We start from the raw sequence: 16,514 nt of genomic DNA on the forward strand, positions 1-16,514 counted from the left end.
CCACCTCCGGGTTTGTCCCCAGGCCAGGGAGCTTCCTTCCTGTCACAGAGTCATGGATTCCCAGGCAGTCAGGGCAGGAGGAGCCCTGAGGATCCTCCGGAAAACTTTGTGCTTGCAGATAGGGAGGCGGAGGCCTGAAGACTGTCCAGGGCCACGTCCACAAAAGTAACAGCAGCACCTTCCTCTCGAGCTGTTTTGAGGATTACATGAGCTAATGCAAGCAAAGTGCTTAGCCCGCAGTTAGCATTCAAACTGATATTATTATTGTCCTGTCTGCTGTGATTTCACCCGAGAGAGGAAGGAGCCAGTCCAGGCCTCTGACCCATCTGGCTTCTCACCATGGGGTGACGGTGAGGCTGAGGAGCAAGATGACCAGCCAGGTGACTCACTTGATGAGTGGTTTGGGGGAAGCCTGGGGGACCGCCCCCATCTGGTGGCACAGTTTTCTTCTCAATATAATCAAGTAGGCCCCTTCCAGTTCGGGAACCCTCAATTTCAGCAGCAAAATAGCCAGACCAAAATGCCGCTGGGAAAGTGTGTGCCTGGCTCCAAGGAGGAAGCCCAGTTCAGAGACAAAGGCGCCCTGTGCAGGCCTGGCCCAGACTTCTGTGGGTTTCCACAACCAGGCCCAGGGGCTTCCAGGAATCACAGTTAAAAGTTACACTTGACAGTTGTCAGACAGTTTACTTTGTGTTCCTGGAGCTGCAGTCCAGGGAGGGGGAGGGGGAGAGAGGCAGTGTGAGAGTAGGAAGAGCATGAAAGGCCGTGAAAAGAGGAGGGACAACAAGAGCGAGAGAGGAGACCATGGGAAGGTGAGAGGAGGCGAGGCAGACAGGCACAGGGAGACAGTGGAGAGAGGATGGACTGGGCAGGGCTGTGGGCAGTGGTTGTGCACATGGCCCAGGCTCAGGGCTCGGAACGCTGCAGCCTGTGACGTCCTTCAGCCCGGACACTGCGTCCCACTACAAAACAGAAGCAGCAGAGCCTCTTGTGACAGGAACTCCCTCACCGTGTGGGAGGTTGGAGCCCTTGGGTGGTCGTCTTGCTGCTCCCTTGGCTCTCTTTCTTTAAATACGCCACTGCAGGAAACACTCTCCGCCCACACCTCCATTCTGCTTTGGCCTGGAGACAGCAGCGTTGGTGGCTCTCTGTAAACCACCACCACAAACCTCCTCTGTGAAGCAGCATCCTTTGCCTTTGCTGCCCGGCCACTAGGAAACCCACACCAAACTGGGCAGGAGCGGGCTGCTGTTGCCATGTACCTGGCACCCTACGTATGCCCCAATGGGCCTCACTGTATTGTTGACCAAGCACCTGCATGGGTCAGTGTGGGTGCCAAGCTCTTCACGTGCCCCGAACAATGAATCCTCATAATGGCGCTAGGAGGCATGATTATTCATCTATGGCAAGGAAACCAGGCAGTCTGGCTTCACAGCCCAAGTCTTAACCAGTGCCCTAAACTGAAATAAAACAGAACTGCTATGAAGCACAGTGCAATGGCAAAGGCTGACATAGTTTTGGCTCTGCCACGTAGAAGCAGTGTGACCTCGGTGAAGGGGCTTGTTTTCTCAGGGCTAGTTTTCTCATCTCTAAAACAATAACAACAGCTTCAGAGGGTTGTTATGAGGATTAGAGGAAGCCTTATGAACCACTTAGCACTGGCCCTAGCCCAGGCATGCTCAATAAAAGTTTTGTTCCCCGGTACGGGGCCCTGGCAAACCTCCAGCCCAGGGCCACACCCCTTCAGCCACACTCCGCATGTGGGAACCAAAGAGGAGGACAGGGGGCTAATGGGGCATCACCTGGTGCCAGGCACTGCGCCCAGAGGCCCAGGAGGGTTGGTCAACAAGGGGCTTGTTTCCTGTGAGGTGTTAGGATTCAGACCCCTGATCTCAGGACTCTGCTGCAACCTCCTCCACCCTGCCCCACCCTCAGCCACCTACAGGGCCCCTTGGGTGAGGTGGGCAGGGCAGAGCAGGACAGGGCAGGGCAGAGCAGGAGGCAGCTCAGGGCAGGGCATCATTATCGCTCCCGGCACAGGGCTGGAGACAGAGTTAAGCCCAGCGTTCTTATCAGCTTCCCAAGCCTTGTGCTGAAGTGCAGGACCTGGCTCTGAGGCATGGGGGCTGGAAAGCAGGGCCCTGTGGTCACTGCCCAAGTCCTTCCCCTCTGGAATGGTCCCCTGAGCAGGAACAGGAGAGGCTGCCTGGGAAACAGGGAGAGCACCACCTGCCTGGGAGACTGCGTCATCCTGAGCAATCCCTTCCCCCTCTAGTTCCCATCCGTCCAGCTTGAGTCCCTACTCACTCTAAAGAGTGAGGATCATGTGACCACCTGTAAGGTTAGCTGTGATCGTCCTGTTTACAGATAATGACCCTGAGGCCAACAGAGGAAAGAGACCTGCTCCCACAGCACTAGTTGGTAGAAGAGCTGAGTGATACCTGACTCTCAGCTCAGGGCTCTCCCCACTCCACACACCCCGACCTTCTAAAAGGCCCCCAAAGGAAAGGACTAGAGGCAATGAGGAGTGGATGCTTCCAGGCTCCCCACCCCAGGGTCCAACCACCTCCGTCAGGTTCCAGGTGTGGGCTGGGCACCTCCCAGAGGGGCTCCAGACACGTGGACACTTGGCGGCCCTGCAGGGCAGGGGTCACCCCTTGGCTGCGGCCCAAGGGAAGACAGGGATAGCATGACATCACAACGTGCGGAGAGTAGGTCCCATCACTGGTCCCTGACAACACCCTTCCTTTTTTATCAGTGAGCCAAGGACTTCGAGAGATGTGTCTGAGAATCAAGGGCAAGTCCAGTAGAAATGGGGAAGGGGCAGAAAAGGCAGGTGGGTACAGCTCAACAGACCTCCAGCCTGGCAGGAAAGAATGTCTGAGGTAGGGGTCAAGGCTTAGAGGCAAGGGGTAGGGGAGCAAGTCAAAAGAAGAGGTGGGCTAGGCCCCACTTACCCCTAGAAGAGCAGAAATCCTAGCAATCTCAGGCTGGTAGGCACTAGAGGGACCTATATATCCCAGAGCAGGAGGGGTGTGTTCCCATGGCCTCCTTTGAGAATCTGAGGAAAGTTATGTCTGTGCCCAGTGTGGACACGGAGGCCCAGGCTGTCAGAGGAGATGCTTACAACTAGCTTAGGGCAAGGGTGTCAAACTCATTTTCACCAGGGGCCACATCAGCCTCACAGTTGTCTTCAAAGGCCTGAGTATAATTTTATGACTATAGAAACATAACTTACTCCTTAACTAGGGGCAAGCAGCTCTACTGGGTAGAAACAAGGTGCTGGGCCGGATAAAACAAGGTGGAGGGCTGGATTCGGCCCGCTGGTCTTGTGCCTGCCACCTGTGGGTTAGGGCTCAGAAGGCCTTGCCTTGGACTGGGGTGCATCCCTATATAGCTGGAGACAAGAGAAAAGAAAAAACCACAAGCTCAAAATGGAGTCACTCATGATAAAAGCTCATGATACCAAACCTAGATTTAATACCTGATCTAACTGCAGTTTCATCCTGTCCTAAAAATGTAATCTTAACCAGTCTGTAATTCTAGGTCAAGTACCAATAATGTAATCTGTCATGTAGACCCTCTCCATCCCCCATAGAAAGAAAAGGCAGTCCTAGGGATAGTGTTGCTCAGTGGATTGAGTGCCAGCCTGTGAACCAAAGAGCTACCGGTTCAATTCCCAGTCAGGGCACATGCCTGGGTTGCAAGCCAGGTCCCCAGTAGGGGGCACTCGAGAAACAACCACACATTAAGCTCCTTTCTCCTTCCCCTCCCCTCTCTAAAAAATAATAAATAAAATCTTTTTTTAAAATGTCAAAAAAAGGAAAAAAAAGACAATCTGAATGACAAGCCCCTTCCCCCTAAAAGACATATGGGCCCCCAAATAATCCTTTCTTTCTTTTTTTTTGATAGCTTCCTTGTTCCACCCTTCTTCCTACTAAAACCTTCTATTTTGTGCCCTTCTAGTTGCTAGATGGGATGCTGCCCAATTTATGAATCATTTATTAGTCAGTTAGATCTTCAAATTTACTCAGTTGCTTTTTAACACCGGTAAGTACAGCCCTGATGACCAGCCACCTGGCTGTGACCCAGTCAGGGCCGAGAGGGATGGGCAGCTGGGCAGGGCAGGGCAGAACTAGGCCTCCCCAGCCCCTTGCAGAGCTGGGGCTCCAGGCAGATGCCACTCCTAAACAAGCCGGTCCCATGAATATATCTCCATCCATGCCTTAGCCCAGGTTCTTGGATCTCTTCCACTCTGGCCTAGGCCCTGACCACCCCAAGGACACCCATTTGGGAGTGGGCCCGAGAGCCCTGTGGGTGCCCCATTTCACCAGCCTGGGCTGAGCTGTGCACCCTGCACACAGACAAGAGGCTCACACAGATTCATGTTCCACATACACACCTCAGCTCAAGGGCTGGAAAGGCCTCACACTTTCCTTCCTTCACCATGTGACCATACACAGCGGGCTTTCTGGGCTACATGAGGCTGCTCCAGCTTTAATTGCAAATTTTAAAGAATTTTAAAGGGGGTCACTGAAGCCATTTACAGCAAGCCTCAAACTGGGCTCTAGTGCTCTGCACCCCTCCTGAGAACCCACAGGCAATGCTGAGTGAAGCAGGGCTGAGCGCTGAGAAAAGGCATGAACAACAAAGGGGCTTGGGACTTTGGGAGACACTGGGACCAGGGCAAAGGGGATGAGAAAGAGCTGGAGTCCCTGGGGCTGAGTGAGGCTGGCCAGGAGCCCAGAGAACCAGAGCCAGCTCGGTGGGTGAGGCTGCGCTGCACACAGAAGGGCCCGAGGCTGCCACAACAGGCGGAGGTGCCAGGAAGAGGGGAAGGCAGCCTCGCAGGGAACTCAGCACGTGAGAACTGGAGCTGTGTCCTGTGCTGTGGGTCACCTACCTCCCAGGGCTGGGCTGGCACCCCTAGAGAATGAGCTCCTGCCCCCAACGCACAAGCACATGCGTGCCCACACAGGCGCACACACCTCCACGGGCCGCTGGGGTGTTCCTCTGACCGCCTAAACTTCACCACACCCCAGTTTCACTTGGACACCAGGGAAGCAGTGTGCTTGGGACCCATCCTCACCTGCTAAGGCCACAGTTCTGAAACTCCAGGGTGGCAGGGATCACATGAGGCACCCGGTAACAATTCTGATTCAAATTCCGACCCTCCCCGCACCCTGTGTGTGATTCTGGCTGGGTGGTTTGGGGGCCTAGGTAATTCTGAGAAGGTGGTCTTTGAAGAAACACTGGGTGGTCTGTTAGCTGTGAGGTGGAGACAGTAATTATAATCACACTGCTGCATTTATTGTGTGCCTACTGTGTACCAGGTGTTTTGCATGAACCACCTCACTCACTTCATCCTCTGACAATCTTTTAGGAAGGTGTCATTAGTTCCATTCCCACTGTCACACACTGGCCCCTACAAGAGCCACAGTTTCACATGCACAGTCCCGCCCCCCCCCCCCCCCCCCCCACACATACACAAACACACTTCCTGCAGACTCACAGGGCCAGGGGCCCACCCCAGGGACAGGACCTACTTTCCAATAGGAGGGAGGACCGAGGACAAGCAACTTTCCTACTTCCCTCTGGCAGGAAGGAATCAGGGCTGGACTATGATGGAGAAGACCCCCACCCTCCACCTCCCTCCCAGGGATGAGGCAGAGGGAGGGACTACTCCCAGACTGAGAAGGCCAGCACCAGCCCACCCAGAGGCCCCAGTGTCCCTGGCAGGACCGGCCCAGACTTGAGGAATTCCCGGGCAGCGGGCGCCCCCTGCAGCCAGACAAGGGTGCGGTAGGCGGGGGCGGGATCTTTCCTGAGCCTGACAGCCCTCATAGTGCTGGGTTTTCTCTTCCCTGGTCTCCAGAACTCTCGGGGAGGTGGCCAGGACAACCATTATGGTTTTTATGGTCACCCCATTTTAAGGATAAGAGAAATGCTGAGTGTCTTGCCCAAGGTCGTAGAGCTGGCTAGTGTCCTCCTTCCCAGGGTCTTTGTCCCTGGCCCTCAGACCACCCCTCACGCCCTGCCACCCTTACCCCCAGGACAGACACACACATTAGGGCAATTGTAGGAGGCAGGGAAAAGGAGTTTAATGGGCTTTGGCGGGGGGTGGGGGTGGGAGGGAAGGTTGGCACTCCCTGCCAGCAGAGTAGCCAAGGACGGGGCCCAGGAGGGAAAGTTTCATTGCAGGGGTTCCTGGCCTCCTGGGCGTGAAGGGGCGAGCCTCATCTGGGGGCCTCCCGAGGCAGAGGCAGCACTAGGCCTGTGTGGGGCTAAACATGAAGTGGGGGTGTGGGGGCTCTTTCCAAGCCCTTGCCCCGCAACTCAGGCCTATCTGTTGGGGAGCAAGAAACTATCCAAGCAATCCTAATGCTTCACCTCCATATGTTTCACATACGTTGGATTTTAGAGTAAAAATTGACTTTAAATAAAGGATTCTGACCCCCCCCCCCCCCCCCCGCAAATTATAAACCACTGGCCTAGTTTCAGTCCTCATTATAGCTGAGGAAACTGAAGTCCAGAAAGGGTAAGTGACCGGCCCAAGGCTAACCAGCAAGAGTGGTGTGGTTTTTGTGTTTCCAGAACCACTGGTGTATTCTGGAGGGCTGTGACTCCACTTCTAACACTCCTCAGGTCTATAATCCCCCTTCCTTGAGCTCTGAGTGCTCTAGCTTCATAACCAGCCCAACATGGACGGGGGTGGGGCGGCTCCCCCCAACACCTACACAATCCACAGAGGCCCCTCTCCCAACACACACAAACACTACTCACCTCCAGGACAGCTTCAGCCTCACCACTCCCTGGGGGAGCCTTTACTGATTTGCGGAGAGCCAGAGGTTGGGCCTGGTGACCAGACCCAGGCCCAGGGAGAACTGGGTGACTGAGCGCAGAGGGGCACGTTGGGAAATGTAGGTTCTGCACAGGCACCCAGTCCGGCTCCACCACTCTCTGCAGCCAGATGGCGTTGGCCATGTACCTGGGGAGCAATAAACCAGACGCAAGGGGCAGTATCTCCCCTGGCCTGGTCCCCATGTCTCCTCAGCTTGGGGAGTGCATAGCCCAGAACCTGGCCCTGAGGGGAGCTGGGGCCAGTCTCATCCAGGCTGCAGTGTCCCTCCACTTGATTTCTTGGGGCAAGAATGCACAGAGTCAAGGAAATAGGGAGACTCCCGAGGCTCCCACACTGCCCTGGAGGACACCTCAGAGAAATGGGAACTGTGAGTGTGAGGGCCTGGAAATTGTGCTAAGAGTCCAGGAGAGGTGACCCAGTTACACCCCACCCCACTGCCCCCGGGGGCCACCACTCAGACCTCTGGTTTGCCAACTCACTTGGGTCCCAGTGGTGCACAAATTGTTAAATACCAGTTGCTGACACAGCCATGGTCAAAGGGGTTGTATTCCTGCAGGTATCGGCACTGGAGGGGGGTAAGGGTGGGAAGAGGAGCTCAGAGCCAGCAGGACTGGACAGACCGTCCCCACTGGCCCTCCCTTCCTGAGCAGACAGCCCAGCCTGGCCCAGAGCTGCAGCACACTCGGAGGGCAGAGAGGCCCAAGAGAGAGCTGAGGCCTTCCCCAACCCACTTCTAAGTTGTTCTCTCCAGGAGACCCTGGCACCACACCCACCTTTCCTGCCTTCTCGGGAATCCTTCCCATCACCTTATACCCTCTTCTTCAGCATCTTCCCCATCTCTGTCTCCTTTGGCCACACATATCCTCCTAATACGTCATCCCAGGTAGAGGTCCAGATCTTCCTTTTTCTGACAAACTGCTCCAAAGACAGTTCCATGCACACACACATCCTACTCCCCTACTTTTCCCTAAACTTGTGCCTTCAAGGATATCTCTATCTGGAAGGGTGGTTGTACAAAGCCCTACACTATTTCCTTAACCAAAGTCACATGGCCCTGGAAAATCTGGACTGAAGGTCCTGGGCACCCAATGCAGTAAAGGTCAAGTCCTCCTCTGGGCACTCTTTTTAGAAGATTTTATTTATTTAGATTTAGAGAGAAGGGAAGGGAGGGGAAAAGACAGGGACAGAAACATCAGTGTGGATGTGTGAGAGAACCATTGATCGGTGTCCCCTCGTACACCCCCAACCAGGGGCCTGTCCCACAACCCAGGCATGTGCCCTGACTGGGAATTGAACCAGAGATTTCTTGGTTTGTGGGACAATGTCCAACCCACTGAGCCACACTGGTTAGGGCACTCTTGACCAGATTCTCCTCCTCCTCCCTGTCCCTCCTTCCATCCATGGGCCTCCAGCCTTCCTGAGCCCCTTACTCCTCCCTAGTGCAGGCCAAGTCTCAGACTTCAAGAGCCCTTGCTAGGAAATGTTTGTCATAATTAAAAATGACCCAGTGGCACCTCTGCCCACCACCAGCTTCCCTGTACCCCTGCCCTATTACTAAGACTTTGACCCTCAGCAGCTCCACCAGAAGGAGCCAGGTTGCACGCAGGACAGCTGCGCCTGGGGGAAAAGGAGACAGCTCCAAAACGCAGCACTGACCGTTGAGACATTTTGAGTTCTGCCTACTTAAAGCTGTTTAAAGCATTTAAGGGAAACTTACATTCTATTCACAATTTTAATTAAATTGCTTGAAGAGCTTGATCAAATTTATACTCAGAATTTTAGAGAAATGTTGATTTATTAGATGTATATGAAGTACATGAAAACGTCGATGGATCAATGTTTAAAGGATTGATAATTATTTGATAAATTCATAAAACTGACTAATAAAGCGGAGCGCCCTCCTCTCTCCCCCCACGTGGGGCCCTCTGAGACATGAATGGAACCTAACAGCTCTGAAGTTTCCAAGCTGTCCTCTCTCACTGGCTCCACACCTGGATCTCCTGCCCCAATCCCATGTTGCAAAAGCCCTTACAGTTCACAGATCAAAACCAAAGTAGGCATTTTCTCACCCTCTCTCCTGCCCAACTCCCTGCTGCCTGGGCTCTCTACCCTTTCCTGGCAGATCAGGACATCAGGCTTCTTTCTCTCTCCCTCTCTTTGCTTCTCTCCCAAAGCATTATTGGCTTCTTTGTTTGTAGGTTCACTCATTTACTCATGAATACTTGGGGGCCTCGACGATGTTCCCGGCACTGTGCTGGTGGAAGAGCATGCACAGGCCAAGGCTGCAAGGTGCAGGCAGAGCAGCAGCTGGGCCCAGAGAGTCTGGGGAAGGGCCGCTGCAGATGTGTTCAGCTTCAGATGCTGCTGTGTGCAGTGGGGAAAGAGGAGTCTGAGGGATGCCTGCCAGCTTTGGCCACTTGGAGAGAGTGGCATCAGTGTGACGCTGAAGAAAGAGGGTGGGCTGAAGTGGGCTGAGGAAGGCAAAGAATGGCACAGCCAACTCCTACAGGAAATACGGCAGAGCTGAAGGGGAGAGTATAGCAGGTAGACTGGATACCTGTGACGTTAAGTGAGGGTTTTGCTTTGCTTTTAAGATGAGACATGGACATGTATAAATGATGATGGGAAAGAGAGGAGACAAGAATAACAGCACTTGTACCAGCCACAGTTCTATATGTCTTATGCACATTAATTCATGCTGTACCTCCTTTACAGATGGGAAAAATGGAGGCACCAGGTGGCTAAGTAACATACTCAAGATCTCCCTGCTGCTATGTTGTGGAGCTGTGGTTTGAGTTCACGTGGTCTGGCTCCAGAGCCCTTGCTATCACCTACCAAGTAAGTTATGGTCAGGGGTTGGAGATAGGTTGGAGGTCCCTGGAATGGGTCTGCAGATAATGGGAAAGAGTCTTGCCTGGTGAATCATAGAGTGCCAACCACATTTAGGTTTCTTGTGCTGAAGATCCTGGATTGCAAGGGCCCCATCCCAAACAGTGGAGGGAGGGCAGGCCTATGACCTCACCTGGGGTTGGAAGAACCACAGGATGTGGGAATGGAAAATACTTCCCAAGAGAGGCTGAAATGATGGACTGAAGCTTGAGAGAGAAGTCAGGTAGACCACGTGGGTCTGATGAGTAAGGGCTGAGCAAAGGAGTCCCAGGTGGGCTGAGAGCCAAATATGGGTGGACTGATTGAGTGGTGACTGGAGGGGTGGGAGGAGGTGGGCAAAGTGGGCTCCTTTGTCCTTTCAGATATCTCAGTGCCTTCAGCCCCTCCCTCATTAAAGTGGCATACTACTGTGTTCCTAAAACAGCCTTTCAAAGTCATTGTCTTACTGAAGAAATCTCATGGCAAGAATGTTCACTTTCACTGCTCCTCAACACTGTGCTGGAAGTTCAGGACGTTGCAGTAAGAAAAGCAAAAGGAAAAAAAAAGAAAAATAAATAAAACCATAATGTTGGAAAAGAAGAAATAAAACTGCCCTTATTCACAGGTGGCACGGTTTTCTATGTAGAATCAACAAAAAAGTTATTAAACTAATAAGTGAGTCTAGCAAAATTGCAAGATTCAAGACCAATATACAACAATCCACTGTATTTTCTTATACAGTCATGTAACACATAATGGTGCTTCAGGTTCTTTATCAGTCTCAAATGCATTGTGGTCAATGGCAGACTGCATATAGAATAGTGGTCCCAATTAGATTATAATAGGGCTGAAAAACTTCTATCGCCTCGTGATGTCATAGCCATTGTACTATCATGGTGCAACACATTACAACGACTTACACTTTCAGTACAGTAACATGCTGTACAGGCTTGAAACCCAGAAGCAACAGGCTATATCATATAGTCCAGGTGTGTAGTGGGCTATTCCACCTAGATTTGTGTAAGTGTGCTCTACGATGTTTTCACAACAACAAAATTACTTAATGATGCATTTCTCATATGTATTACCACAGTTATGTGATGAATGACTGTAATAATAAACAAATGGAAAATTAAATTTTAAAAATTATAATAGCATGAAGTGGGGTTACCCTGATGTGGTGAATACTAAAGCCCCACCCCTTGCATTGTTAAAGATGCTCTGAGACAAAGAAATATGGTCCAAATGAAAGAACGGATCAAAACTCTAGAAAAAAAAAGCGATGAGGATGAGGAAATAGTCAATCTATCAGATGCAGAGTTCAAAACACTGGTAATCAGGATGTTCAGATTGGATATGGATGCAAATAAAGAAAGAAGTAAAGGCTACATAAAGTGAAATAAAGAAAAATGTACAGGGAACCAAGAGTGAAGGGAAGGAAACTGGGAGTCAAATCAATGATTTGGAGCAAAAGGAAGAAATAAACATTCATCCAGAGCAGAATGAAGAAACAAGAATTCAAAAAATTGAGGAGAGGCTTAGGAACCTCTGGGACAACTTCGAACATTCCGACAACCAAATCATACAGGTGCCACAGGAAGAGGAAGAGCAAGACATTGAAAACTAAAATACTGAAAACTTCCCCAATCTGGCAAAGGAAATAGACATAGAAGTCCAGGAAGCTCAGAGAGTCCCAAACAAGTTGGACCCAAAGAAAAACACACCAAGACACATCATAATTACATTAGCCAAGATTAAAGATAAGAAAAGCAGCAAGAGAAAAGGAGACAGTTACCCACAAAGAAGTTCCCATAAAACTGTCAGCCAATTTCTCAAAAGAAACCCTACAGGCAAGAAGGGGCTAGAAAGAAGTATTCAGAGTCATGAAAAGCAAGTACCTACATCCAAGATTGCTCTGTCCAGCAAAGCTATCATTTAGAATGGAAGGGGAGATACAGTGCTTCCCAGATAAGGTCAAGTTCAAGGAGCTCATCATCACCAAGCCCTTATTACATGAAATGCTAAAGGTCCACGGTAGGTGGCGCGCAAGAGGCAACCATACATTGATGTTTCTCTTCATTTTCTCCCCGTCCTTACCCTATAAAAATGTATAAATAACCACAATGAAATACTTCTACACATTTATTAGTCTAGCTAAGATTAAGATACAAAAAACAACTGACAATGCCAAATGTTACTGAAGGTAAAGAACAACTGTAATTCTCATGCATTTCATTGGGAATGCAAAATGGAAAGGCCATTTGGAAGACATGTTGGCATTTTGCTGCATAAATAAATAACCTGTGGTACATCCATGTGAGTGAATACTACACAGCAACCAAAAGGAAGAAACTGCTGATATGAACAACAACATAGATGAATCTCAAATGCATTGTGCTAAGTGAAAAAGGCCAGACTCAAAAAGTTTTGATTCCACTTCGTGAGACTCAGGGAAAGGACAACTATAGGGATAAAAAACGGATCAGTGTTTGCCAGGTTGGCAGGGAGGAAAACCCGACTGCAAAGGGCCATGAAGGAATTTTTGGAGTTGATGGAAATGTTCTAAATTTTGGTTATGGTGGTGGTTACAGGACTTGTATGGTTTGTCAAAATTCATGTAATTGTGCACTTAAAAAGTGTGAATTTTACTGTATGTTAAAAAAAAAAAAAAAGAATCCTGTCATGGCTCCCAGGATTTCAATGCACCCAGATCAAATTCTCCACCTGATTTCCTGGGCCTTGTAAATCTGGCCAACTCCAAGCAGTCCACTTGACTTCTACGCCATCTTCTGCTCCAGTTAAAACTATTTCTTCTCCATCCTCTCCTCATTCCAGCGCCCTGCCTTTTGCAAGTTGGCCCCTCACGGGCAGTGCTCTCCCCTGTCTTCTGCCCATCCAAAATCACTACGTGGTACTTCCTACCCTACACCTCAGTCGTGCCTGAACTGTCAATTCCCTCTCTGAATCTGTGCTACACATGTAGGCCAGGCCCCTCAGAGTGTTCACAGGTGTCTGGTAGGTGTTATTTTGATATCAGGTTCTTTATAAACACAAGCGCAAGATGTAGCCTTACTCGCCTCACGCCCCCCACCCCTCAAAATAATGCACACGAGCCCAGTACACAGTAGGCCCTGGAGGGAGTGCACCCAGGAGGGAGAGTTACCACCGAGCTCTGGAGGAGGCGAGTTTTGAGCTCGGTCTGGGTCTGTAAGTGCTAACGAAGCACCCTCGAGGAAACTCAGGCCATCAAAACCAGGGCAGTGGAGAAAGAGCGTGAAGTGCTGAGGTGACCGAGGAGCGAGGCGACCACCCACAGCCCGAGGTAGTGGCTCTCCGCTGTACCCCGCGTACCTTGCCCTCGCAGGAGCGTTCGGCCGCGCTCACTGACAAGGCCTGGATCAGCAGCAGCAGGGAGAGCGGCACCAGGAAGCCCGCCGCGACTACAGCGACCACGATGCTACGCACCAGCTAAGGAGCAGCGCCTCCCGAATAAGTCCTCCCTTGTCCCGCCCCCTCATCCCTGACCCCGTCCACAACCACATTGTCTATCCTCTCCCTCCCCCACCCCCGCCGCCCTGCTCCACCCCCGCGTAAACCTCACTGGACCCTGCAATTCAAGCCCCCGTGCTACCTTTAGCTACCCTCAATTCCTGACCTTGCTGGATACTCACCTCTTTGAGCTTCCTCCTAGGCCCAACCTTCGCCTCCCTGGCCCCACCCACCCTCACCGTGTCCCAGACTGCTCTTCCCAAGCAGCTTCTCTCTCAAACCCCTCGCACCATTAGCTCTGCCTCCGAGACCCCGCCCTCTGCTGTCCCGGAGCTACCTGCTGATCCCTACTTAGGCCCAGCCGCCAGGCGGATACGCGACGACCTTGTCTATGTAAAGGTGCTGTTGACTCGTGCGCAGCAAGAAGATCAGGCAGGTGACCAGCATGGCGCCCAAGTGGAGGCACAGAGACAGGACGAGCAGCATAAACAAGCGGAAGTTGCGGTGACCGATGCAGTTATTGACCCACTTGCAGTGATGGTCAAAATCCTGGGCAAGAAGAAGAAAAAGCAGGCCTCTAGGACCCGACCTCTGTCCCATCCTCTTTTACCCCTAAATCTGAGGCCTTACTCTCTCACCCTGAGCCACCTGCCCTTGGCCCCACGCCCTGCCTTCCCCCTACCCCTGAGTCACAAAGTCCCTAACACTGGCCTTTTCAGTGGTTAGAGCACCATTAGGGCTCTGTGGCTCAATAGCTGGCCTGTCCAGGTCTGGGTCTGTAAAGGCTAAGGAAGCACCCTGTGTTTAGAGACAAAGCCTGCCTGCTCTTCTGTGGACCACAGAGTGATAACTTTAGGCAGGAGAACATAGTGTGTCTCTGGGCATCTCTTTTCTCACCCTAGGGATGAGGATAACAATAATACCCTTGCCCAGGCAGCCTTCTAGGGTTGGAAGAACTACACAGGAAAGCACATTTGTAAACCTCTGTGGGCTGTGCAAATGAGAAAGACAAGCACTCAAGTCAGGGTTTGAGCCAATGTGAGTCCGAGGGTTCTGGGTGTCTGCTGTCAGCAAGCATGAGCGAGGGCCTGTGGTGGGGGGTGGGAGGGTGGGTAGGACAGGAGTACCTTTCCTTCTCCTGGCCTGACCAGGCCAGTATAGATGTGGATGCCCCTGTATATGTCAGCACCTGTGCAGGCAAGGGCCAGCCTCCCAATACAGGTGCAGGCACAGGTATAGAGGCAGTGACTGCATGAGTGACCAAGAGTGGCTGGGCGTTACTGCCACCCTTGGCCTTTAGCAGTCCCTGAAGTGGTTTCATAGCTACCACTGGCCCCTGTATGAGTGAACTTCCTGGTCCCCACCAGGTAATGGGCTCGGGGTGGGGGGGGGTAGGGCACACTGGGCAAGCAAGAGGGGCTCTCACCTCCACACAGATGTTGCACCAGGGGCAGTGGTAGGTCCGGGGTGGGCGGTGGAAGCAGCACTTCTGGCACCACTGCAGGCGGAAGGCCCTGTGGTTCACCCATATCACGTGTACCGTCATGGGACCCTGTTCGTTGGAGCCTGGCACAGGAAGAGGATTGGGCAGCACCAGGAGCCTCTTCTGTCAGTCTCTTGCTGGTTGTGGGAAGCCCTGCAGTATTACGTGGCTCCAAGAAGGATGGGGGTGATGTGGGCAGGGGACTCCCTGGTCCACGCTGAGCAAGCTGACCAAACTCAGAGAGAGGGAAGCATGGTTTCCACCCGAAGCCTCTTGTGAGAACCCAGGCTGTTGGAATCATGACTGATGCTTCAAGGATTTTGTGCAGTAGGAAGGAGGAAAAGAGAACTGAGTGCGAAAAGCTGGCCTCTCTCCCCAGCCCGGCCCAGCCCACCCCTCCAGAATTCTGGAGGCTAATGGAAAACCTCCAGAATTCTGTTTCTCCACATGTCGAGGCCTGGGAAATGAAGGGCCAGAAGCAGGGCCTGAGCAAATGAGGACTTGTACTGAACAGGTCCAGAGGCCACAGCAGGAGAAATGGAAGGGGCACTTTAGGAATCATCCCTATAGGCAGGAACCCTTAGGCTGCTACCTCCTTCTCCTGGGGGCCCAGGTCTCACCTTGATGCAAGATGCCAGGGTCTGAGAAGTTGAGTGAAACAAGACTGAAGAAGGCGAAGACAAAGAGGGGACCCGTGACAATAGGAAAGACCCACTCTCCATTCTGGGCCAGCCACCTGCAACTGAGACCAGAGCAGGACTCAGCCCTGATCTGGGATGGCCTGAAGCTCCCGACAGGACCCAGTTCGCCTCTCAGAACCCACAGACCTTCAAGCCTGCTCCAAATACTCAGGCTAGTGATAAATCCACAGAGGCTCCACCAAATGTCCCCCAGTATTACCAGCCACCTGCAACTCCCAAATGCACCAAGTACTCCATACATCTGTGCCTTTGCACATTCAATTCCCTCTGCCTAGAATTCTCTGCCTAGAAGATTCCCTTCTCTGATCCCCCTCTTCTGAACTTCTCTTGCATTTGTACTATCAATATCTGTTTTCCTTTCTCTCTCTATAAGGAACCTGCCAGCTTGTGCGGTAGACTCACGGGAATGCAAAGAAGAGGGCGCTGAAAACCAGCAGCAGCACAACATTGAAGGCAGCAAACAGGCTGGGGAGGATCCAGGGAGGTGGGGCCCGAGGTGGGGGATGGGGCTCCCTCAAGAGCGGCATGGCTGGACCTCCTGTGCCCCCAGGGGAGATCAGAGCCACCAGGCTCTCTCTCCCCTGCCTGCTCCAGGCACCCCATGGCCATAGCAGCCAGGCCGGAAGCCACAGCTTAGGGTGGAAGGAAAGTCCCAGTGTGACATCACAGAGGCTGAGGAGAATGGGAGCCAGGGGCTCTTCAGCAGAACTGTCTGTAGCCTGTGATTGTCACTTCCAACATCAAACCCACCCCCGCTCTCACTTGTGCTGGGGACGGAGAGGTCCTGGCCCAGCAAGGAAGTTAGCTTCAAGATTACATGAGATTAAAGAAACACATGGGGAGAAGGTGAATGATTCCAATCACCCTTTCAGAGTCAGTGCTAAGTGAAGCTGTGCCCGTTGCTCACTCTATTTCCATTTTGTTATTACAAAAGGCCCTGTTGGGGAGGGGCAACTAAATAATTTTCTAGGTTCCCTCATTTCCATGGCTGGCTTCATGGCACAATTCTGGTCAATAAGAATAAGTGAATGTCTGTTGAGGGTTGCTAGAAAAGCTTTCTTTCCCCTTCCTGATGAATGGGGGGAAAGACATGGTCAGCACACTCACTTCC

General features: G+C 52.0%; 1 protein-coding gene across 1 annotated transcript; it reads right to left on the reverse strand.

Moving 5' to 3' along the window:
* Positions 1 to 6,082: 6,082 nt before the first annotated feature.
* ZDHHC19 (zinc finger DHHC-type palmitoyltransferase 19) lies at positions 6,083 to 15,930 on the reverse strand. Its single transcript, XM_028534328.2, has 8 exons — positions 15,806 to 15,930; positions 15,323 to 15,444; positions 14,646 to 14,785; positions 13,596 to 13,768; positions 13,082 to 13,187; positions 7,342 to 7,427; positions 6,784 to 6,988; positions 6,083 to 6,284 (listed from the first exon to the last, which is right to left on the reverse strand). The coding sequence occupies exons 1-8, from the start codon at positions 15,928 to 15,930 to the stop codon at positions 6,237 to 6,239; spliced, it is 1,005 nt and encodes a 334-aa protein (XP_028390129.1). The 3' UTR covers positions 6,083 to 6,236.
* Positions 15,931 to 16,514: the final 584 nt, after the last annotated feature.

Source organism: Phyllostomus discolor, chromosome 2 (genome assembly GCF_004126475.2).
Source record: "Phyllostomus discolor isolate MPI-MPIP mPhyDis1 chromosome 2, mPhyDis1.pri.v3, whole genome shotgun sequence".
Lineage (NCBI taxonomy): Eukaryota > Metazoa > Chordata > Mammalia > Chiroptera > Phyllostomidae > Phyllostomus > Phyllostomus discolor.